Source organism: Pteropus alecto, unplaced genomic scaffold, assembly GCF_000325575.1.
Source record: "Pteropus alecto unplaced genomic scaffold, ASM32557v1 scaffold20, whole genome shotgun sequence".
NCBI lineage: Eukaryota > Metazoa > Chordata > Mammalia > Chiroptera > Pteropodidae > Pteropus > Pteropus alecto.
Window position 1 is genome coordinate 12,960,682 of NW_006436298.1, and position 20,333 is coordinate 12,981,014.

General features: G+C 31.5%; 1 protein-coding gene across 1 annotated transcript in view; it reads right to left on the reverse strand.

The window, feature by feature from the left end:
- The window catches only part of HOMER1 (homer scaffold protein 1), a 113,582-nt gene that overhangs the window by 37,915 nt on the left and 55,334 nt on the right, over positions 1-20,333 (reverse strand). Inside the window, exon 5 of the mRNA XM_006913175.3 lies at positions 13,748-13,887. Coding sequence (XP_006913237.1) covers positions 13,748-13,887 — 140 coding nt within the window. The remainder of the gene's footprint in view (positions 1-13,747; positions 13,888-20,333) is intronic.

Here is a 20,333-nt window from a genome sequence, read left to right on the forward strand (position 1 = left end):
GTTTTTTTTAATCAAAAAACTTCTCTAGATTAGATTCCATTTTTGGTGTTAAAAAAATTAGTAGGGGCAATAGAAATCAGGCTCAGAATTTACAAAGCAACTTCATTTTTATGAATGCTTAGACATAAAATTTATCAACAATTTCCTAATCATTCTCAAACTAGTTCAATGTTTACATAGTGTTTTTCTCATTATTATGAGGTTAGAATTTCCAAAATATTATTCTTGCTGCAGTATTCAAACATACTTGCATTATTAAACTGGATAAAGAATAATACCTTGGACCAATTTATATCATTCATACCAGTAGTAGATATCAATGTACGCATAAAATGCTGAAATGAGGGCAAATTATGAAACTCTTGAAAGAGGGAGCCATTACAGAGACAAACTGAGTCAGCAACAGAAAGGCCCTTTCTATAGTTCCCATCCCTACACAAGTTAAGTAAGTTAACAAGTCGAAGAACATAAATGAGTAAATTCTGTGTTTTGAGGTATACAGGACAGTAAGGAAGAGTAGGATCTCTGGTGAAATGAAATGTGCCAGGTTCATCTAATGCTATTAATTTTTTTTAAGTGAGGCATAGAAAAAATAAAACATTGATATTGAGTACTTTTTTGATCCCAACACATTTAACCTAGGGCTATGTCCATTTCCATTTCTATAGCATACAGGATAAGTTATTTTAAAAATTTAAGTAATATGGTAATTTAAAAAAGATTTTCTAAATTATTTGTTTACAAATACCAGATTATAAGCCTGAATCCCTAAACTCCCTTTGAATTGATTTGTCTTTTGATACTAAAACACAGTGAGAATAAAGCAGTAGAAAGCAGACTGATAACAATTTTAAAGTCTCACTCTAGGATCCATCATCTGATAATTCATGTACTATATCTAAGCTTTGACTTGCAAAAATAAGAATGGTTGATTTATGTAGAACAGAAAATGTTATACAATTACTTCCCAAAAATAGGTTATGAAAATGAATTTGTGCAAATGAAACCAAATTCCACGGGCTATCAAGAATTTTCCATGCATGAATTGTAACTCATAAACATTTTTCCTTGATTTAGTATATGAAGATTTTCTCTCTTATCAAATCTCTCTTCTTACAATAACCCTATTTTTAATGAAAATACTACTAAGATTTTGCTTCTACCTAATAACACAAAGTTTTACTCAGTTTTTATGAAAGTCTAGATTCTGGGCATCTCCTCATGCTTAAACCTTGTTCGAAGATTTTCATTTTTTTTCTTTAAATTGTATCTATTTCATTGTATTTTTCATTTTTTATTCAGTAGAATTTGATGAGTTACTTTTTATTTAAGACAAATGACTAATTAAATCCCAACTAAATAAAAGGGGAAACCAGACACTTTTACTTTAGCTTTCCTTTAATCATAATTGTATAAAAGCTCTTGGTTGGGGGGGGAAAAAATCAATGCGACATTTTATGTAGTTAAATTATTTACAAGGATACTCACTTATAAATCAAATATAACTTCATTATCTTACTTCCATTTTAATATACCTAATAGCCATTCAGTACTATAGGAAAGCACTTGCAAATTTTAAAATAAACAAAATTTTACATTATAGAAATTATCAACAAAGAGAAAGTCAAGAGTTATTAACTCTACATGCAGGAAAACGGCTACAACAGTCTTAAAAGAAATGGCATCTATGAACCAGTTCTACTTTAAAGTCCAGAAAAATTAGTTGTTTATTTTTCCAATATCTTTATCAGGAATAATAGGTATTTTGATTTTCAAGAAACAAATTTTCTCCATCAAGGGCTTCTAAGTTTTCTGAAAATTAAGTGGAGCAAGTATGATAGTATTTTGTCAAGAGAACAAAACGGAAGATGCCATGCCAAGTCATTTTTAATTCCGCTACTTGTAGCTATCTTAAATGTCACGTAGTATAACAGGAATTCACAGGTTAAGTATCTTCTTTGAAGGTATTACTTCTTTTGACTCCTCAAAATTAAAAATGTGATAATTGGGTCTTTTCAAATTGCATGTTTCTTCCTTATTAGTTACTCTCTATCAGTCATAGACTATTTGCATCTTTTCAATTAGGATAAACTGTAGATCCTCTTCTTCCATGGGCAATGTTGACTTCATTAAATTCCAAAACTAAAGAAGGTCACAGAAGTCATCTACCAAGGAAAACTGGTTGTCTCCACAGCAGGGAAAAAAAAATCCAAACAGGAGAACTGATCTTTTCTGACTTTCAAAGCAAAAACCAAAACAAAAAAACACCACTTGAACTATCCAGTAGAATTTTTTTTTTTTAAGTGAGAAGTATGGGAAAAGAAAGGGAGTCTATTTAGGTATGTGATTTTTCTTTATTATTTCTGCCCAAGATATCTATCTCTTGCCAAAAAAAAATCCCCAAAATGTGATGTCTACTATGACACCTAGTAAATCCTGTGGGTTGTGAGACCTCTAAAGTAAAATAAATTTCCCTTTCTTGAAAATTAAGACTTTCTAACCATATATAATAATGACAGAATGGCCTAGCTATGCCTTTTACAAAAAGCTAATAAGGTATGACTACTATTCAACAGCAGTATTCTTGGATTCAGATAACACCCAATGATATAGTTCTTCGCATAATTTAACAAATTACTAATATCCATTCTCTATATCTCTAGAGAAAAAAAATCTATTGTTTCATAGAGCCAGAGAGACCTTAAGTCTTCCCTTTAATAGTAACTTAGTTTGTGAGTAAAGTATACCCTAGGATGATCCAATTACAAAAAACTATTAAGCCAAAGAATTGAATATACTTTCTGAAAACACTTTTGCTAACATGCTTCTCCATTAACCTCATGTTATAGACTTCAGAACAGCTATGAAGGAAATCTCTCTATAGAACTACATCTAAAGTTTCATATTAAGTATCATGAAGAACTTTTATTATTAAAAATTTAAAAAAACAAACAAACAAAAAAACCAAAAAATCCCTCTTTGGTGCACCAGGTAAATGAGATTAAAAAAATTTGGCCTAATATAACTAGTGACTTAATATTCTACATTGTATGCACAGGTAGTTTTTAAAATGTCCTACGACATGATTACAACATCCTTATATTGCTTAAAGATTAATGTAAAAGTATGCTGAAAATTCTTTTGGACTGCCCACATCCAGAAACATAACCCCTTTAAGATAAACTAGGAAGAACACTGTTGACGTAAAACAAGTATTGATCGCATAATTGATCATTTAAAGTAATCATCAGCTAACATTTATATAATGCAATAAGGAAAAAACCATGATGATTCTTTTCTATAGTAATAATTACACTAGAAATCAGAGTTATTTGAAGTAACTTCCTATGTGTATTTCTATTTGTATTTAATAAGAACGTGCTTTATATTAATTAAAATAATGCTATAATTTATACATTATCATCTTCTAGAGTATAGTTATATTCTTCCTCTTTTTAAAAAGGACATATTTTTATTTTTTTTTAATAAAAAAAAGGACTAAAGAAAAAAATCAACTATATCACTTACAAAATCAGATATAGAAGTAAATGTACCCCCATTCCCACCATCTATAAAAGCTGCTTCACATATTTTGGAGAAATAAAAAACTAGAAAACTAAAAGTTTGCATATTTTTATACAGGAAAACTGAGGCCTAATAATGTGCTTTTAAAATATAATGAGAGTTGTATAAGGAGAATTCTTCCTCTCTGTCTAGTTCTTTTTTCCTTTAAAATAAACTATCGATTACCCTTTGAAAAGTAAATGTAAGAAAAGCATATTGATTGCTATTTGTCTAAGTACAGATTCCTAAAGCTACGAACTAAGGGAAAGAAATCACCAACCAATGAGAATAAATATTAATGGGAAAAACATTAAAAAATCAGGAATATAGGGGAACTTCCTCAATCTGATAAAGAATACCTATGAAAACCCCACAGCTAACATCATACTTAAAGGTAAAAGACTGAAAGCTTCCCCTTAAGATGAGGAATGAGACAGGGATGTCCACTCTTGTCACTTCTACTTAGCATTGTACTAGAGATTCCAGACAGGGCAACTACTCAAGAAAATGAAATAAACGGCACCAAGAATGGAAAGGAAGAAGTAAAAGTATGTCTATTTGCAGATGACATGATTTTATATATAGAAAATGCTAAGGAAGCTACTAAAAATACTATTAAAACTAATAAATGACTTTAGCAAGTTTATGGTATAAGATCACTATACAAAAATCAATTGTATTTCTATATACTAGCAATGAATAATTAGAAAATGAAATTAAGAAAAGAATTCTGCTAATGACAGCATAAAAAGAATAGACGCTTAGGAATAAATTTAACAAAAGAAGTGCAAATCTTATACTCTGAAAACTAAACAAAACTGTTGAAAGAAATTAAAGAAGAGCTAAAGAAATAGGAAACCATCCCTCTTTAAGGATGGAAAGGCTTAACATTGTTAAACTGGCCATCCAAATTGTTCTGCAGATTCAATGCAATTCCTATCAGAATCCCAACTGGCTTATTTGCAGAAATTCACAAGCTGACTGTAAAATTCACTTGGAAGTGCTAGGGACTCAAAATAGTCAAAACAATCTTGAAATGGAAGAATAAAGTTGGAGAACTCCCATGGTTTCTTAGCTATGACACCAAGAGCCAAAGCAAATAGATAGATAGATAGATAGATAGATAGATAGATAGATAGATAGATAGAAGCTTTTGTTTTAATGTTAACACTATCAAGAAAGTGACAAGACAACCAACAGAACTGGAGAAAATATCTGCCAATCATTTATCTGATAAGGGGTTAATATCTAGAATATATAAAGAATTATAACAACAAAGAAACAAACAAACCAATTAAAAACGGGCAAAGAATCTGAGTAGCTATTTCCCAAAAAAGATTCACAAATGGCCAATAAGCACATGAAAAAAATGCTCAACTTTAGCCATCAGGGAAGCACAAATCAAAACCACAATGAGATATAACTTCATACCTACTGGGATGGCTATAATCAAAAAGATAGATAACAACAAGTGTTGATGATGATGTAGAGAAATTGGAACACTTATACACTGCTGGTGGAAATGTAAAATGGTGCAGCTGCTTTGCAAAATGGTCTGGCAGTTCCTCCCAAAGGTTAAAAGTAGAGTTACCACATGACCTGGCAATTCCACTTCTAAGTGTATATCCAGAGAACTGAAAACCTATGTCCACACGAAAACGTTCACACCAATGTTCATAGCATCATTATTCATAACCCTGGCGGAACTTTCAAAATGTAGCGACAACCTAAACGTCTATCAACTGAAAAGTGGATCAATACAATGTTATATATCCATACAATGGGCTATTGTTCAACAATAAAAGGAAATGAAGTATTTATATATTCTACAACATGGATGAGCCTTGAAAACATGCTAAGCGAAACAATCCAGTCACAAAAGTCCACATATTGTATGATTCCACTCAAACAGAATGTCCAGAGCAGGCAAATCTACAGAGGCAGAAAGTAGATTACTGGCTGCCTAGGATGGGGTGGCAGGGAATGTGTGAAGGGGGAAAAGGAGAGTGACTGCTAATGGGTACAGGGTGTGCGTGGAGGTGACGAAAATTGATTGTGGTGATGGTTGTACAACTCTGTGAACATACAAAAAAAAAAACCCCAAAACAGTGTATTGTACACTTTAAATAGTTTGATTGTTTAATATGTGATTTATATGTCAATAAAACTTAAGTGATTCCTGTTAGAATTAAAAAGGTAAACTAATTATTCTTCATATTGGTATTTATGTTAGCCCTGCCTGGTATATATTTTTGATGCTAATGATCAAGCTGCACTAACTTATTTATCCCTTTGTCATCTCAGTTACAGTAAAAGCATATACATTTTTTTACTCAACAAATGTATTCATTATCTATTACATACCTAAATGGCTAGGAACTACCTGGGATACCAAGAAATGTTAAGTCAACGAGGCTTAGTCCAGAAGCTAAGAATATAGTAAGAGAGTTTATAAAGTAATAGTAAATACGTGTTGAACAATGATAAAGATTATGATAATAAGTATCTAAAATGTGATACAGAAATCAAACTCTACTGGAGTTTAGTAGAAGGAGAGTTGTCTCAACCAGGATGGACTTTAATGATCAATGACTTTGGAGACCTCTCTGTTCTAATCTAGCCGTTAGCAAATAGTGATGCTGAATACCTCTTTCCTGGACCTGCTTTCAAAGTGGCTGGACTACGTAACAGCAAAAGTTCATACACCTCCAAAGTTCTAACATCAACATTTAGACTTTGATTTAGAGTCATAAAAATTAGCCATTTTGTCTACGTTAGATATATGGCCAAGCTAAACTGTCAATAGAAAATAGCACACTGATAGAAAATCAACGTGAAATGAACATATATTTCAACTATTTAGTCATATCTATACCTTACATACCCTATAAGGAAGGTAATCCCTGGAGCATGACAACTTTCAATGCATTAACTCAACTTTTCTCCATGTGAAATGTGAGGTTAATGTGTTATCTCATGAAGCAAAGGGTTGGCCCCAATCTTTACTTCTGCCAATGTACACAGTACGAGTCTCAATTAAAAAAAAATCTATAGTCCTTAAATTCATTTATTTGAATCAAATAAGAAATACTTGTGCTGACCTTTGTAAGAGATGAAATTTTTAAAAACACACTTTAGCTATGCCTTTTAAAACAAAGACTATAAATATTGTCTAATTTCATAGAAAATATATCATTGAATCACTCTGCACTTTTTTAATGAGAAAACTTACTCTCCAGAAAAGAATTAAAAATTATTTTATTACAAAAAACGCACATCTTAGCATTTTTCACATTATTTAGGTAGTTAACAACATTGTTTATTAACACATTATCTTTAAAATTTCTTTATACAAACTAGGAAATTTTGAAGAAAATTAGATTAAGTCTATTCAATTCCAGTCTTAAGCTTGTTAACAGTGACTGATTTTCAAAAAATGTAACTAGTTTTATATTTTAGCTTCAAGGTCTTATGAACCTGTAGGTATACTTTTAGCTGACTGAGGCACCATACCAAGGGCATTCAGAACATGTACTCAATTTCTGTGAGAGATATTGTTTCATACATATGTTTACTGAATGTCTACCATGCTAAGCACCAGGGGTACAAATGAATAAAACACAATCCTTGCCCCAGAAAAGACTGAGAAGTTAATGTTAACCTCTATATGTCAGTTTGGAGGTAACAGAGATTTAACAAAAAAGGAAACATAATTCAATCTGAGGGCATGAGAGAAAGCTGTAATGTTGGAGCTTATAGGATATACAGGGGTTGACTACTTGGTAGTTGAGTTAGAGGCAGAGGTGAGGTGGGAGGAAGTATGGAGTGTTTATGTGTATGTATGCAGACATTGCAAAGAGAAAGAAGAACATTCCAAAAACAAGAGAGCAAAGACTTGCAGATGAGCAAAAGCAAAGTTGCTTGGTTGTATGTGGAGGAGTACAACCAATTTAGAGTAACTGCTACAGAAGCACAAAGAGATGAGGCTGCGGGGTGCATCATCAGATGATCACGGGCTGGTCTATATACACCATGCCATTGAAATATTTTAAGGAGGAAAGTGACATGGTCAGATTTTGTGTTTGAGATAATTATTAACATCTCTCAGAGTAATATGTTACCTAAGAGAAAATATCCAATATTCCAAATCTGCAAACTATATCCTTGCAAATACCTCTACCAAAAACTTACAAGGGTATTACAACAACAGATATTACTTGCTGAAAATTAGCTTAAAATCGTCACGCTGGGCTAAACCATATACAAATCAGAAATATTCCTTTTGAAAGTCTAAACTAGAAACCAGATAGGTCATCTAGTCCCAATCTCTCTGTTTGGCTTCATTTTTAAAAACCTTTAATATCTTCAAGTGAAACATGAACATTCCACTTTACCATGGACCTCACAATTCTTTACTGTCATATACAACACAAATTTCACACACTTATGTGGCTTGCTTGGCTTCTGCCTATGTTTACTTGTGTCTTACTACTATAGCAAAAGGAAAGATGAAAAGCCAAATTCAAAGGAAAAACATTTTCCCTAAGTCCTAGAACAGTCCATATCACAAACCTCCCTTCCAATGAAATCTCTGTTTCTGGTCTTCTAAGAACAGAAATGGAAGGAAAAAAGAAATGTTTAAAGCCCTCTATAGGGTAGAAATCATAATTAACCTAAGGTCAATCTGTCCCATTCTGAACAGCCACTCCTCTAACTCCAACTGGTCATCTTGAAAACAGAAGCTGACAATCACTATGGATGGACTGGTAAACATTTTTGCCATTAATTACAATAATAATGCAGAGGGGGAGGAGGGGAAGGGCCTAATCCCTATTGGTAGTGGGTTAGTAGTATCTTTATATCAAATTAATAGTATTTTTCTTCTTGCAAATAATCTATATAATGCCTGAAAAAACGCTTCAGCAAATTTTTACACTTTCTTTGAACTCTTTTAAAAGACATTAGAAGAAAATAAGGTTAGTTCTAAAAAAAAAGTCAAGATAGGAAATTTAAGTATACTTATTTAGAAAGCTAATAAACACTCTTGGTCACTAAATTATATTTTGTATTGCATTTTATTTAAAAATATAAAATGCTTTTTGCTTCCTAGAGAATGCAGAACTGTATATATTATCAAATTACTATGGCATTTATAAAATGCTATCTGTTCACAATTACAGTAAAGAAAATTCTGAATTGTCGTGTTGCAATCTCTCACAAACTGTCTTGGCCTTCAAATTAATTTTTTAAACCCTTATCTGATTTTTGAGGTTTGAGATTTGATGGTGGAAGAATAACAATATTTAAGTCGATTGTAACTGGAACAGTAAGGGGAATCCTACACACATATTTTTCACCTGCAATTATATCAATGACAAAACACTTATGAAATCAAGTTCCAGCTTTACAAAATTTTATCCAAACAAAAGTTATCTGCAGAAATGATTTCTATTTTAGTTCATAACTATAATCTTATGTTTTCTTTACTATTCATAAAAAGAGACAGATGGCATATTGCAGAGTACAGTACCCCAGATCTCTTAACAGTCATTCACTTTTTTCCTGTTTGCATCATCTCTGAAGTAAGCACAAACTATATCTGATTCAAGATAAAGCATTTTTTTTTGTATTTTAACACATAACTAAAATGGTGTGCAAAATTTCCAATGAAATTTAGGTTTTGAAATTGTACAAAAATCCTTAATCACAGTTTTAAAGTAGTAGCTTTCTGAAACTCTGATAATGAATGAAGAAATTAATCTACTAAATACAAATGGAATGAACCCACCCAGATTTCATAAATTTTGGTAAAATTGTAGTTATTCTGATTTAAATCAAAATCAATATACTAAAGAGTAATGTTTCTGAATATATGCTTTAATGAGTATCTGTTGGAAACACACAAAGTGACAGAAAAATCTCTTTAACAGAACAGAAGACACATGCAGTATCCCCAAAATACATGAATTTTCGCAGCACCATGAGAATATATTCTCTAAACATTAGAAGAATTTAAATACAATCAGTGCTTAAAAGAGCCTATTTTCCATTAACAGAAACTATTATTAAAATGTATCAATACAAAAATGGCTTCATGAGCTACTAATGTCTATATATCTGTTCTGAACTCTCAAATACACAACAGCAGTTATTTATCAATATGTTACTGTATATCTGAGGATAATAAATTTACAATGAACAAAATTTAAAGTTTTAGTTTTCAGTATTATATTTCACTATTATCGTCTAACTGCACCGGGATACTATAAAATTAACTATTTCTAAGAGTATTGTAGATAGCTTTAAATCTTAAAAATAAAAAATAAAAATCCTAGAATTTATTATTATTAAGAAATGAGTAAATTTCAGAATTCTATACAGCCGATGCTATGAAACAAACAATATTCCCTGGAATGAGAGAACAAAATCTTCCCCCATAAGTATATGCTAGTTTGTTAGTATATAGCTACTTTATTTAGTATATAGCTAATCAAAGACTATAGTCTCAAAGGATGCCCAGAACACTTCGGTGAGTCAGAATGTATACCTGTTCAGTCCCAAAAGAATATTATCATCTAGGTTAAAAAATAATTTTTTAAGAAAAAATGCCAATCAGATAAAATTTCATACCATTTCCCCAAAGAAATTAATAAACATTTTCATCTTCATGATTTCCCTCTTTTACATATCCCTAAATTTAAAAAGGCATTTAAATAAATACGCTAAAAACGTATAAATTTATTGAAACTATTCAATGAGAGTGTTTTTGCATAATTTATGACAAGGACATAAAATAATACTATATCACTTGACTAAGGAGTATTGAGCAGCCCATACATTTTTAAATTTAATTGTGCAGCATAATTAAAAATCAAAGAGTAAATAATTCAAGTAACTCTATAATGCCACTGAGTTAGACAGAATATCAAAAGTTATATTAGCCTAGTAAATAAGTTTTTAAAAAGTTCAAAAGTAATTTAAAAAAGTATTTGTGGATGAAATTATATGTCTGGGATTTGCTTTAAAAATAATACAAAAGTGGAAGAGTTGGTAGGGGTAGAAATGAAACAAGAGTGACCATTTTTTCATAACTGTTAAGGCTGGGTGATATGTTCATGGGAGTTCATAATAGTATTCTCTCTTTCCTATATATCTGAAAATCTGTATAAGTTTAAAGAGTAATAAAATTTTTCTTTATCTCTTTAAAACTAAGTAATACTTTTTAAAAAATACACGAAGTTTATAGAGAGTAAAGAGCTATAACTAAATTACCAAAATTTTCAGGACCAAATTGGCTTACTAAGTAGCTATTACTACAATCAACTCTCAATGAACTTGACTGACTAGATCACTGTTTCCTACATCTTTCAAAAAAAAAAAAAAAAAAAAAAGACATTTTAGGGATTATCCTCCTTATTTAGCAAGACATTTTAGATTATGCTCCTTATTTAGCAGTAAAATGATTATCAACCAAAACAGAGAACTGTTGGCAAAACATTTTTTTTTTTTTTTTGCTATTTGTTTTTTCTGTTAAATAAGTACTAAGTAGGGAACACAGTCAATAACACTGTAATAACTATGTATGGTGTCAGGTGGGTATTAGACTTACTGGGGTGATGACTTCATAAGTTATATATAATGTGTAACCACTATGCTGTACACCTGAAGCTAATATAATATCAAATGTCAACTGTAATTGAAAAATAAAGTTTTTTTTAAAAAGTACTAAGAAAGAAAGACAAATGGCCTAAGACTTAAAATATAGATTTAACCTGTCTTCCTCTGCCATGAAGAAAAAAAACAGCATATCAAGTTTAAACACTTGCACATTTCAGATTTAAATAAAAATTATTTTGATATTCCTTCTGTTTCTAATTAATGGAAACAATGATCTTATCTCTACACAGGTCTCCTAAGATACAAACAGTTATTAGCTTCCTAACACAACAATGAGCTTGTGCTGGGAATTTGACTAAAACGCACTGTTAACTAATTGGCAGCAGGACAGACATACTAGGTCAAGAGCTGAGCTATAGTCCTATAGTTTTTACTAATGACCTATGTGACCTAGGACAACTCACCTAACCTCTGAGATTTAGTCTCATGTGCCAAAGGCACATGATTTTGACTTTTAGCATTGTAATCCAGCATACACATAAATATGTACATTATTGAAACATAGTTTTTACTCTTATTTTGAGTCTTACTCTAATGTTTACTGTTTGGTTTTATTATATTTTATTTTTCATAATGCCATGAATAACCTAAATTAATTTCAAATTACCAGTTTAGAAAATCTTGAATTACACCATCTCTAAGGTCTCTTCTAACTCTGATATTTTGGGATTCTAATATTAGCTTCAAAATATACCATCTTCCATTTCAGGTAAAAATCAAAAGTTCAGAGAATAAGCCTTCTAAAATCCTATAGCTAAGATATCTGTACAATAAGAAAACTATAAGATTATGAATTGTCTTTAACATAATTAAAAGCTTAAATTGACCTGTTAAGTTTTATTTTCAGAACTTAAATATCTCTATGGCTAATCTATAGATTCCAGCAGTCAATAAGGCTCTATCTTCAAATTAAAGTAAATAATTCCTATTAGACTCCCAAGAACGAAGAAAATCGATAGATGACGACCAATCCCAGTTAATAACTCCAAATACCGAAGATTAGCAAAACAATAACATTCAGAAAACTTCTGGTGCATAAAGTAATCTAGAAACAGTTTTCATAAATGTTACATACTAAAGTTCTTATTTCTAAGTGTTTCACTATTCAATGCATGTGACTCAAGTGTTAGCCAAAGAAATCAAGTTTAAAGTTATGTTCAGTGTAAAGTCCATTTATTAAATGTATGTTAAATATAATTTAATATTTTAAATTTTCCTCCTTCTACATATTTTTAAAAATTGCATACTAATCACATTTAGCACTGTAAACTTTAACTGTAACTGCATATTTTAAAAACCTGTATGTTTTATAAATCACATAGTCTCCAGATCAGAGGAACTAAAAATGCTCATGTGTTCAGTCATTTTTATAGCTACAAAAAAAAAAGTATGCCTATACTGTAATAAAGTATGATCTCCAAGATAATTCTAAGATATGGCTACTGTTTATGCAAACTATTAGCATTTTTAGAAACAAATCAGAATAGCGTCACAGTAAAATAGTTTCTACCCATTCATTCCTGAAGAAAACATCTCATTCTCTTCCTCAGCAGTTCCTCAATGTTAGTTTCTAATAAAACCTAATCCTGTACATCTAATAGTCAATAAATTCAATAACAAAATTCTCATGAAAAAGAGTTTGGAATATCTCACTTCACAGATCTTCTGAACATGCTAAAGAATATAATTTTTAAAAATTGTTCCCAAAAAAGATTCACATTAAAGGGAAAACTTTTCTTAATTTCAACTATAAGCACCTAGTCAAAAGGTTCCAAAGAAAGATTAAAAATTAACTTTAAGACAACGACTAATAAGTATGTTTACATTTGCAATACTGCAGTTTCACAGACCTCCTTACATCCAAACATACTATAGTATGGCCAATAATTAATGTAACTGGTTTGGAATACATTTAGGATAAACTATCTTTTTTAAAAAGTATCAAATTCTTTTAAAATTCAGAAGTATGTGAAGATTTATCTTCTGTTAGTTCGTATGCAAAAATAATTCTGACATTAACAGGGTCATTCTAGAAGTTACTCTAATAATTTTCTTCTTTTTGTGAAATTATACAGTGAGATCACCTGAGACTATGGTAAAGCTTAATTTCAGAGTAGGAAGTCTATTAAAAAAAATTATAACCCTAAAGAATATACATGAAAATGGAAACCAGGTTACCAAAGGGGGCCTTTTAGGGACTATGTATAAAAAAAAAATCGAAGAGTTTTACAACAATACGTATATTGTTTCACTGAAAAACAATCTGTATTATAATTAGCTCAGTAGCCCTTTTTCTACATAGATAAAAGAAATGTTCATCCCAATCCATCTAGGCAACTGTAAGTTACTAACATCTTTCTGACATTAACAAAAACACTCAAAAAAAAAAAAAAAAAGTCTAACCTGGAATTTTCACTCAGAGTTGTAACTTTGCAAGATTTATCTGAAACCCAAATAACTTTTTTACACATTTTACTTAATCATGATGGTTGAACTGAATCTGTACCTATGTGAAAATGATAATGCATTCTGAGTTGGTTCAGCTCTTGGCTCTGAGTTCTGTGTCACATCAGGTGTTCTTTCATCATCTGTCCCATTGATACTTTCTGGTGTTAAAGGAGACTGAAGATCCCCGCCTGCTGATTCCTTAAAAACAAAGAGGGGTAGGGTAGTATTATATTTCTGTTAAAACACACAAGGTCATCTTAAAGTTATAACCGACTCTGATGTATGCTTATTTATAAACCATATTTCAACTGAAATTTAAGTAGAAGATTTAAAAAATAAAATTTGAAGGAGAAATAATTTTTTTCAAGTAGAGCAACTCATAAGAAAACTTCTGAAATGTAATACAATTTAGAAATGTAGTTTCAAAGAACTGAAAAACCTTTGGGTTTCTATAAGCAACTGATTGGTTAGAATAAAAGATATCCAAAGAACTACTTGAGAAGAAAAAGAAGATAACACAAGAACGCAAGATGTGATTTTATTTGGGAGAAGGAAAGCATAGAAGAAAATCCTCAATAAGTTTTAATTTTTTTTCTGCCCTACTTTTTGATTCCTAGAGTTATTTTAAAAAGCAACCAGAAATATCTCTATAACATATTATACATAATGATGTTACTGTATTTCCACTTTTCTTGCCGGCTACTCATAATGGAATTATTTTTCTTCACAAAATTTCCTGTCTTATTTTTAATTAAGATTTGCCTATCAAGGTATTTTTATCCCTCTGGAAAATAAATAGAATTCAAAATGAAACTACAGCTGACATTTCTCCTTATAATTGTCATTATCAGATTATCCAAATTCGGTATTAGAAATTAGAATGAGGGGTCACTTGATAAACCTGTTAACCAGGGGGAGGTCTTAGCACCAGATGGTTAAAGAGTTTTGGTGGTCCCTTGTTATCTCTGGGCAATAGAACTTCACAATTGAAATATTAGGCTATGTTAGGAAACAAAATGAAAACTCAGTGTCCAACAGGGAACTGTTTAGATATGGCCATAATCTGTCAACCTAAAAGAATAAAAGAGTTCCTCAATTAAAAAATAAGAATATGTGTAATACAGGAAAATGTTTACAATTAGAAAAATATATGAAAATATAAGGATAAATCTAGGTTATGATAACTTATATGCTTTACATAAAAAATACTGCACATGAAGTAGTGCTAGAAAGAAATATGGAAAGTATTAATGTGGTGAATCTAACTTTCTTTTGGGGGCTTTTAGTTTTATACTGCTGTATATATTTCACATTTAAATATTTTAACGAATAATACCATATGTTATAAATTACATAAGCTATCAAAGCTCAAAAGGCAACTCTCATGATTCCACATTACCACTTAACTGTTTTTCAATTATTAATGGAACCTCTATTTTGACCTTTAATTTCACTCTTATTAAATCTTTCTCCTAAATCCTTTTTGTTTCCATTAATTGTCAGTGCATGAATAAAGTTTACAGTATAATGTGACAACATAAAATTGTTTTACAACAAAGTCAAATCCTATTAAGTGAAAAATGGGAACAGTATCCAAAGTGACTATTTCTAGGTCAATTACAGACCATATCGATTAGCCAGAAAAAGTTGAAGCAGCCAGTAAGAAACTATGTTATCGTCTTTGGTTTCAATAAACCAGGACTATTTTTCTCCAAGAAAGGCCAAACCAAACTAAAATAATCAAGGCTGACTGTCTAATCAGCGAAACAGTGAAATGGCTAAGACCTGATTCAGTGGAAATGATGACAGGAACAAACTGCCTTGTTAACGTGAAAGGACATAACCAGCATTAGCCATCAAGGATTCAATGAGGGATTTGCTAGAAACGGTTAACAAGAATGTGAGGGACGAAAATAGATTAGGATTAAAAGAGAGGGAAGAAGAGGAGTAGTAGCTTGATTTCTGGTTCTTATTACCTTCTGGAGGAAGATTAGGAAAATTAGCATAGGTTTTGGGGAGGCTAGAAAAGTACAAAGACTTCTCAGAGGCAAGCTAAGTAGAGAAAGAAGAGGAAAAAAGGATAGGGGTTGCAACAATGCAAAAATCTCAACATGGCAAATTTTTCTCCAGAATACTTGAATATTAGCTATATTTAATGAAAGGCATATTTAATCACCTTAGATCCTCATATCTAAAATGAAAACAAAATGCCTAAAGCATGGTTTTTAAAAGTAGGTTTTTTTAAAAAAAGCATATTTGCTCACAAGAACAAGTTTCAACAGCACTAAGGACATAATAGGAAAATAAAATGCTCTTGCTCTCCAACTCCCCCACAGGTGGCCAAAAGTATTCTGTGAAATCTTCCAGAAATTTTATAGTGCCAAAAATAGCACCGTGACACTTGTCTTATTTAATGTATTCTAAACATTTAGTTCTTTTATAATCTAATTTTTGTGTAATTTTTAAACATTCAACTTTAGTTATTCCTTTAAAAGACCTACACTTTATATAAAACCAACACTGTATATCTCTAAATCAAATATTATAATGAAAAACTTGTAGATATATTTATTAGACTATAAACTTTTGAAAAAGAAGGATAATTTTATAATAAAGAGAATTCCAAGCTAATATGGCTATTTCTTAGTAAATATTTAAGAAAAAAAATTATCAAATAATCTCTTCTTTGATATATTCATGTATAAATATATGTATATGTACACGAAAGTTGGTTAAAAAAAGAAAAATGTAAAAAATAACTAAAAACTGAGATTTAATGACCTACCATCTTTACGACCTTATTTTGATAAAATTTATCACATCTCACTTCGTTTCTGGGAAACTCCCCCCACACCCCATATCAAAACAATATGAAAAAGAAAAATTACAGTCAAATGAAAGAAAAATATTTTTGTATATTAAAATCTTAGAGAATATCAAGGAAGCCAAAACTAACAGATGTGACCATATTATTAAAAAAAGGAGCCTGAGCAGAGATTCAGGAAGTGCTGCATCTTAAGAATTCTCTCTTCCTACACATTTGTGAAGTAGCAAGAAAGCCCTCTACCTCACTCCCCCGCCCCTTCCCCCCACCCCCCAAAAAACCCAGAAATATTCAGAATCACACGGGAAAAAAATGACCTTGGCCTCACTCCAGGCTCTCAGGAATGTGCTTGAATAGTGATAGGGCGGGGTAGAAGGGATGTGGTAGCACTGCCCTTCCCTACTAGACCAAGTACCACCAACACCTTCCATTTAATGATGGAATAAAGCCTAAATTTTTTTAGTATTTTATTTTATTATTAGTTTCAAGTATACAATATATTATTTAGACATTTCTCTAGTTTATGAAACGATGCCCCCGATTACCACCCCTCTGCCTCTACACATAGCCATCACGTACATTACTGCTGACTACACTCCCGATGCAGTTAAAGACTAAAATTCAAATTCTTGTTAGCTTCATCCTTTTTGGCTTAAGTAAAACAGGGCCCTTGTCTGTATCATTTAATAAACAATCAAAGAAGACTCATTCTAATTTAGTCTTTTATATTTAAGTGAAGATGAGAACGCCACTCTTCTAAGCAGAGGCTCTGATAAGAAAAACTGGGGAAGGATCTAACGGAGTTGAGTCCCATAGCTACGGATATGGAAAGAAATGCTAGGAATGAGAGACAGAAGAAGAGCAAAAGATGAAGCTGAGATCAAACGTTTACTGTCATAAGTCATTCCCTATACCTGGTTACCATTCAGAGCTACCATCGCTGAAATCCCATTTCTGACAACCACAGCAGTTCTTGTAATCTGACTCTTTGGATGGATTAATTCATGCTCTTCCTTCCTTATGTAAGATGACTGATGCTCAGGGCTAGTGGGTTAATCACCACCACTCTGCATGTTTTTGTACTCACCAGCGGAATTAAATTCTTACCAAGTGTCAGCTGTATTTGTTGCAAACATGTTTAAGTCATTTATTTTTACATAATTATATAGCTGAATTAAATATTATGTAAACTAATGAAATTTGAATACAAAACTAGAGTGATTATTTTAATAAAAAACAAACCAAATGCTCTGAAATGACTACAAAATAAAATAAAACCCACAACTGAATTAAGTATATATAATGTACTATTAAATAGCACATATACTACCACATAATATCAGAAAAAAGACATAAAAATCTACTAATATAACATTCAGATTTCTTTATAAGTACCAAGGGTTAGTTAGCTCTAACTACAGAAAAAATACCCAGGAAATTGCAGATAATTATCGGTATGGTTTATATAAGAAAAATAACATGGAACTCTAATCAACAGATTCATATTCAAAGCAAAGCCTTCAGCTTTAAATCAAAATATTAACGACTAAATAAAACATAACATTATTGAATTTTAATTTATAAAATTAGAAGAATTTAAAAAAAATTCTTCACATTAACTGACTTTTTGGATTAACTCAACTACTGGCTTTGATTCCCACAAATAAGAGGGGCTTGTGTCATACCACCCCCTATCTTCCCAACCTAACCCACTCCCCTTCTAGCGGCCCTTCAGCCTCATCAAGATTTACAATCTCTTGGCCCTCTGCTAAAATGCTGCTTCGTCAGGCTCAATCTGGCTTTATTTCTCTTCCTATACCAGAAAGCCAATCACCTTAATTATACTCTCACAAACATCATCCCAATTTTCAGGCTTCCTTTATCTTCTTCATATAATACCTATTTTGTCAATTTCCAATTTCATGTTGACTGAACTGTCATTCTCTATTCTTATGTGCCCAAGCTACCAAAAGCTTTATGAGAAAATACTGTTAAATATGCTGATTAGTGCTATGAAGATCATTTTGAGCTCCGACTTTAATTATGCTTTTGAAGTGCCAAGTAATATTTAATTTATTTACATCTCCTTTATCTTTTTTTCTTTACCTAACAGCTGTTACAAACCTCTGTTCAAGCCTTCTCTTTATTTGTCCTTCTTCTCAGTGAATGATCTAATTCTTTCTTCACAGAAAAAAACAAATAATTGGCATATACTTCCTCAATCACCCTAACTGTATCTGAATCCATTTTTATCCTTCCCTCCTATCTCAGATAAAGTGGCTCATTTGTTTCCATTCTCCCCGCTCACATTACCTTCTGCACAATGCTCCAACAATGATCCTTTCCTTCTATCTTTTTTCTTTCACTGATTCCTTCCTTACATTTAAAAACATATTCAAGTCACTCCTACACACACATTCGAGAAAAAAACAGTTAGCTCTACATCCTCCCGAGATTACCATGCTAACTTTTTCTCTTCATAAAGAAGAAACAAATATTTATTACTTATATTCTCACTACCAAACATTTTAGTCTCAAGAACAGCCAAAGTCACCTCCTTTCATTCCAGAAACTCCTTCACATTTCCCTTCCTTCACCAATAGTCCACCTATAATTACAGTGAACTCCAGTTTATTTGGTTGAAAGTCCTAAGTCCCATCCTATTGGAACTCTGCCTCTGACACTGCCAAATCATTGCCTGCAACTTAAAATGCTCTTCTCTTGACTTCTGTGCTAACATTCTCTGCTGTTTCATTTCCTACTTCTACTCAGTGTCTCTCTCTATATCTTCCTCCAATTTCTTAAGTGACAATCTTAAGTGATAACTTTTGACTCTTGTCTCTCCTCTCTTTCCATTCTATTTATTTCTGGATCATAACATTCTCACTGACAGCTTTACTACATGTTTGTTAATGACTCATGAGATAGCTCCAATTCCAAATTTCTAACTACTCACAGGACATATCCATCTGGATGCCCCATTAAGATACAAATTCAGTATCTGAAGTGGAAATCCTCTTCTGAAAGTCATGCTACAAACAAAGAAGTTTCAAAAACATCTAACTCTTCCTTTACCACCCTCCCTCACCCTCACCAGTCCCTTAATTCCCACATTTCCTCCAAGTTCAGCCAATTTTACCACAGTTGTATCTATTCCCTCCTCTCTATTCTCACTGCCAATACCTAGTAGGTAGATCCAATACAGAAATGGATAAATATTCCATTGAGATAAGTAACAGGATTAGAGACATTTAAGTCCATTATCCTTACTCTGGACATAAACTAGTTAGAAACAATAATTTCCAGAGAATTCTAGTTAAGCTTTCCTGAGGTCGTAAAAGTTGTTCTTGGGGTATCAGATTCAGTAAAACATTTGTTATGTGATACTAAGACTGTATCACATGAATTTGTAGGCATTCACTAATTCTAATGGTATACATATGGGTTAGATATATAAATAGTATAGTTTAGGGTAGTAACACTTGACTAATACAGACCACCTTTCAAAAAAATCCATTTATATCAAGTGACACCCCTGTTAAAGAAAATCTAAAACATTTGAAATTTATTGTACTTTTAATGTCCTAAGAGATTACATAGTTCAAATCTCTGACCTTATGAATTCAAGAACTACTATACAGACAGGTCAACTGACTTTCACAGAACCAAACAAGTAGTCAAAAGACCCTAATAATCAGTTACAAAAAACTAGCACCTTATTTGGGTAAATACCATTTGTCATTAAAAATAACATTTAAATAATTATGATATTTATAATAAAGCCAAAGAAACTTTTTTTCTTTACATACACACACACATG